The sequence below is a fragment of the Salmo salar genome, chromosome 07 (assembly GCF_965601325.2).
Source record: "Salmo salar chromosome 07, fSalSal1, whole genome shotgun sequence".
Lineage (NCBI taxonomy): Eukaryota > Metazoa > Chordata > Actinopteri > Salmoniformes > Salmonidae > Salmo > Salmo salar.
Genome location: NC_138297.1, coordinates 18,579,794 through 18,585,793, shown reverse-complemented (window position 1 = coordinate 18,585,793; position 6,000 = coordinate 18,579,794). Strand labels below are relative to the sequence as shown.

At 43.9% G+C, this 6,000-nt stretch overlaps 1 protein-coding gene across 1 annotated transcript in view; it reads right to left on the bottom strand.

Moving 5' to 3' along the window:
• Positions 1-316: 316 nt before the first annotated feature.
• Positions 317-6,000, bottom strand: part of LOC106608634 (protein AF-9) — a 56,591-nt gene continuing 50,907 nt past the window's right edge. Inside the window, exons 8-14 of the mRNA XM_014206701.3 lie at positions 5,451-5,523; positions 5,242-5,295; positions 4,981-5,119; positions 4,526-4,625; positions 3,869-3,925; positions 3,511-3,582; positions 317-1,918 (exon numbers count right to left, since the gene is read on the bottom strand). Of these exons, the coding sequence (XP_014062176.1) occupies positions 1,787-1,918; positions 3,511-3,582; positions 3,869-3,925; positions 4,526-4,625; positions 4,981-5,119; positions 5,242-5,295; positions 5,451-5,523 (627 nt within the window). The 3' untranslated portion in view covers positions 317-1,786. The remainder of the gene's footprint in view (positions 1,919-3,510; positions 3,583-3,868; positions 3,926-4,525; positions 4,626-4,980; positions 5,120-5,241; positions 5,296-5,450; positions 5,524-6,000) is intronic.

The window sequence follows — 6,000 nt, the reverse complement described above, 5'->3', positions numbered from 1 at the left end:
AGCCCTTTGAAAAGGTTGGTGTTTATGTCCATTCCTAACACCCCCTTCTCACTAAATATAGGATATTCCTTAAATAATCTTGTTTCTCTCCCAAATAAAGCAAAAAAAGAAATTTGGGCCACACTTAACTAGCTAAGTGTGAGTGGGGTCTGCATTTGAACTGTATTACTTTCTCTAAGAAAGAAAGAATGAAATAATTAGCTGCATGATGTGGATGCACCACAAGGCAGTTACAGCTTTGACTAAAGCACACGTTTGTTGGGATTTTAAATCTATGGTATACTTTCAAACCTTCCAAAAAAAATGAAGGATGACATTGTTATCACATATACAGTTTATATGCAAATAAAGACTACATCATGACATCCCAAACAAAACAAACATCTTTGGGCTTAGAAATTAAACTGGAGAAATTAGGACAAAATGCAAGTCAATCAACAAGACATTGCAACAACGTACAAAAAGACATTTTAAAATCACACCGTGCCAATAACTGCTTTCACCACAGGTTGCACATATCCTCATCTGTACAAAATACACATTTTATTGTATGTCCTAAGAATACACAAGAACTTAAGGCAGACATGGGTCAAGCAAAACAACATCCTGCCTTTGTGTGGCCCAGTGAGTACCTACGACCACTGGTATTCCCATTGAGGCGTCGCTCGGCAGACTAAACCAAATCAACTTTAATTCCTCATATTAGCAAAAAGGAAAATGTCCTCCATAACAAGTTGAACAAAAACATGTTTTTCTCAGTTTGATTTTTTTCTCAATTATAACACACAACTTTGATTTGGCAACCGACTTCCCCGTGAAATAAATAAGATTCAATATCTTTGAGTACATTTCTTCCATCAAAATCCCAGGATTCAAAATGGTTCATTTTTAGCACAGGCCTGCTGACAATAGATTGGTCTCACACACACACACACACACACACACACACACACTTGGTTTCAACTTGTGGACAGCAAGAGCTGCGGAATACAACCGAGAGCTTGTAAAAACGACATGCAGCACACTTCTGAAATTTGCCTAGTCATCATCCAATACATCAATTCAAGTTTTTGGTACCAAGAATGGAATATAAATTGTTGCAATTAATACAATTGTGAGTCCATGATTGGTCTCAGCTTGTACAATTGGGTACTGATAACATACCGTTTGAGAAGGCAGATTTCCTCATATAGAGAGAGGGACGATTGACTGATCCGTCACGAGATAATTGAAATCTCAACGTTGCTCCACCATCCTTCCAGAGCCAGAGAGATGCATATTGTGAAGTGCTTGCACAAGACTAATTCTGTTTTGCTACTATTAACACGCACACCTGAAACTCAAACTCAATAAATAAAGACTGACAAATGTGGTAAGGCAGTGTTGAACATGCATCATTCGTCACAAAGAACAAAAACTACACTCATACATGATAATAATATGCACATTCGTTTTAAGAGCAAGGTCTCCGTTTCTTCCCCCCAATTGTTTTTGTTAACTGTGGAATTCTTTCAAGGCTTTCTGGGTGATATTCCTGGTCGACAGGACTCATCTCAAGGGTGATGCGACACGCCGTTCAGGTCTGTGTCGCTCGCGGGCTACCCTGGTCGTGTGGAGAGCCAGGTTCCAACGAGTAGAGTGGCCCGACCATAACCACCAGGCACAAGGACCCAGGGCAGGGGCCGGCCGGTAGTCTTTTTTGCAACACAGCGAAAGTTCAAGTAAAAAAACAAATAAGAGGAAGAATCCAAAGTTCTTCCTCGTGGCAGCTAGCTGCTCCCAGACCTCATGACGTCCCAGAGGTTTCCAGGTAACTCTGGAGCTTCCGTACCGTGATTTTGTCCAGGGAACAGAGGTCAAAGTCAAAAGTTGTGTTTGTGATGTGGAAGTGTCCAGTCTCCTCGATGAGGTTGACGATCTGGGAGGCAAGAGAAGGCACAAAAAGAAAAGCTGTCAGTTAACACTCAAACTACAGTATGTAAACCCAAATCCCAGCAAGAATGGAGAAAGTGTACACATTTCTTTACGTTGAATATTCCACATTCAACAAACAGACCAATTAAATTCCATGCATGTCCTCCTCTTCCTAAAACAAAAGAGGAATGTTGCTTGGATAATATAGTATGTCTAAGCAGCTGATATTAAACTGTATTGACCAGCAGCTGAGTTTCTTTGTATGTGCAGTACTGTCTTAGAGAGCAGCCTAGTTATAGACAATGTTGGACCTCACACAATACTTATTAAAAACACATTTGTGGGAAAAGTAATTGAGCGGTTGGTGGGCTAGTGTTGGTTGAACTTGGAATGGGGACCCCCCCCCCAATTCACTCTATCCCATCCCTCGCATGCAGAACCCTGTATCAGAGAGGGAGAGACCCTAATGGGAATGATGCTTTTTCCTTGGCTGGTGTCTTATTGGTTCTAGTTCTCCTCCGATAGGAGTGTGTGTGTGTGTGTGTGTGTGTGTGTGTGTGTGTGTGTGTGTGTGTGTGTGTGAGAGTGAGAGAGAGATCCGGTTCACACTACAAAGTGCCAGACGGAACACATTTCCCCTCCTCCCTCCGAGCGCAGGCCGGATTCAGGAGTGCAGGGAGACTCCGCCCATTGTTATGACACAGCAGATAGACGCTTGCAAGTCGAGTCGCAACAACCCCTTCCCCCCGCTTGTATCCGCAGAGATGGAACCACACCAAGATTTTTCAGACCTGGTTTTGGTCATGTAGGACAGCATTTTGGCTGATACTTCCATTTTCCATTTGCCATGACAGATTAATTTCTATTGGATATAAACACAGTCCCCATTTTTGGTTTTCATCACAATGACAAAAATACAAAAAAAATCTCCCATGGGCAGACAGACAATCTACTTTAAAAAGACTCCACAATGACATAAGCCCATTCTTAAATTTGTAGTTTTCCCAAACAGAGAGACTGGGGAGGAAAAACAGTGTTGGGAGGTTGGAAAGTTAATCATTCCCATGTCTCGTTTTCTGAGGACGTGGATCGCCGCTCCGAACTCTAAACGCTCAGAGGATTAGCTTGATTACGCCACGAGTCAGCGCTCCACTTGCTAATGTTGTTTGGGGATGAGTTTTTCCACCGATGCTGCTCGGAGCCAAACTTTTCATTAGGAGAACGAGCGAGGCCGCTCCTTGGCAACTGCGGCTGGGAATCGCCATTAATGCTGTCATATGATAGGCCTTGTGAACATAAACAAGAGGACGTTTGCTCTTAGACGGAGTGGAAAAAAGGTTAACCAAATAATCTATCGTTTCCAGACACACATAGATGAAGTTCTGGACTGTAATGTGTCGAGTAACATACAGTATGAATTTGTTTGACATACAAGCCCAAACAAAACCACCCTAGCAAGTAACATCTTCTATGCAAACATGAACTGCAAACAGGTTGTTTTCTGAAAACACATGTACTACACACACACACACACACACACACACACACACACACACACACACACACACACACACACACACACGTATTAAACCTCACCTGTTGTAGTATGTGCCTCTCTCTCAGTGTCATCAGTCGTCTGTGTAGCTCCACCAGCTCATCCAGGTAAGCCTGAGTGAGTGAGATACCAATTCAATAGTTCCAAAAGTGCAAACTCAAGCTAAATCAAGCAAACCTTCAAGTATGTATTTGACCCAGGCCTGTTATCTAGTCACACCATCTGGGACTATGACAGAGAGAGCAACGGGTTGGATGACCAAGGAAGAGTGTCTGTGTCCTGTCCATTTACATGAGCCTCGGTGAACATGAAGACTTCTTCAGCGTAAGATTACACCCAATGTAACTCCACTGGTATGACCTAATCTACATAAAACCCAACGGCAAGGAAGCTACTCACCTTGTCACAGTCGATGTTTTTATTCTTATCCTGCTTCGTTTGCTTCACCTCCAGTATCTGCGAGACATCAGGGTTGTATTCATTAGTACACAACGTAGCAAAAACGTTTCGCAATGGCAAACAACTGTTTCTTTTGGACTAGTTCAAGAAGGACCATTCCAGTTTCAACCGGTTTGTTTCTGTTTTGTTCCTAAGGAATACAACCCAGATAAGGAATTACCATACGTGCTCGCTGGGAAACCGCTGATTTGTTCACACAACAGTCATTATTTACATAACAGTGTGGTTGGCGTATGAAGGAAATGCATCATGGGAATTACGGGATGCTAATACGACAGATGTTTCCCTACGAGCAGCATTGGATAACAATAACAGCCGTGTTGAATTTCATAATGAGGAGCAAAATGGCAAACTACACATTAGAAGGTTTCCTCCCAGCAAAGTGTTTATGCTAATACAGTATTTACATACAAATATTTACATAAAAGGGGGAAAAACCGTATTTGGTCAATTCCGTTGGACTAATTGTGGTTGGGAACTATTGTTTGGCTACTCTAGGATGTGAAAATATTCAACATCAGGGATACCAGTTTATTTTACTGTTAACATGTAAGAAACAATCCTCTGACAACTGCTTATCATTTCACCTGGTCTTACCTGGTTATTACTGGTCTTTAGTAAAGGCGGGGGCTCGTGTCGAGAGGGGGGAGAGGGGGCTGAGCTGTTCTCGCTCTCACTGCCGTCACTCAAGCTGACCCTGCAGACAAAGAGGATGACAAGAATTACAATACAACTATTATTTAAAATAGGAATTAGTCTGAGGTTGTTTTTCATCCAATTGTACAACCACACACACACACACACACACACACACACACACACACACACACACACACACACACACACACACACACACACACACACACACACACACACACCTAGGAGCAGCACAAGGTCAGAGCAGGGTCCTTGAAACTATTTTTAGATAAAGAGCCTTGCTCAAGGGCACAACAATAGCAGGTGGTACCCGAGTTGCCAGTTCATTACAGCCCTATTGAACACGACAACGGGAGGGGCCAGAAGGGCCATGACAATGGCCAGGCGCTACCTACCGGCGATGGCGGTGTGTCATGTGCGTGTGCACCGGTCGCTCCAGGTCAGAGTCCATGTCGTTGTCGTCGTCGTCCTCCGAGTCGTCCTCATTGTCTTCCGACTGCAGGTCATGGATTATCGAACGAAGAGGACCTAACACTGTGTGTGTGAGAGAGAGTCAGTGAAGAGGAGCTCACAACTTCATATACACATTTCACTGTCAACTCATCATGCTTAGTCTTGTGATTCCATCCCAGGACTGTAGTCAGGTGTGAGTATACCTGTGTGGGCTGTGCCAGGGACGGCCCCTACCTTCCTGCGGACGAACTCGGCCACTGTGTCCATGGAACAAAAACACACGCATAGAAGTGAGTGGAAGTGATTCAAAATGTAATGCCACCCCTTTGTCGTGACCAATACCCCCCAAAAAATGTATAGTTATTTCTGGGTGATCTGGAAAAAGGTGTGTATGCATAGGTTCTGGGGTTACCTTGCCGTTTGTGGCTGGCTGCAAAGCCTGAACTGGAACTGGAGCTGGAGCTGGCCGGACTGGGCTGCTCCGACTGGGGAAAAGGAGAGAGGGAGAGAGACAAGAGACCCATAAACTATTAGAGATATACTACATGGTAACACCAGCGATCGCAGAGTGAACAAAGCCCATCGCGTAGGGTGCAAACACAGTGTGCACAAAACACTGAGGGAGGACAGTGATGCTATCAGCAGCCAATGAGTCCAGTTAGGGGAGCATACAATTACCACAAAAGGTGTAGGGCAGTGGTAGAGAAAGAGGGAGAGAATCTGAAGTCAAATGTCCACTGTTTGCTGATGATCTGGTGCTTCGGTCCCCAACCAAGGAGGGCCTACAGCAGCACCTAGATCTTCTGCACAGATTCTGTCAGACCTGGGCCCTGACAGTAAATCTCAGTAAGACAAAAAAAACGGTGTTCCAAATTTTTTTTATCCAGTTGCCAGGACCATGAATACAAATTCCATCTAGACACCGTTGCCCTAGAGCACACAAAAAAAACGACACATACCTC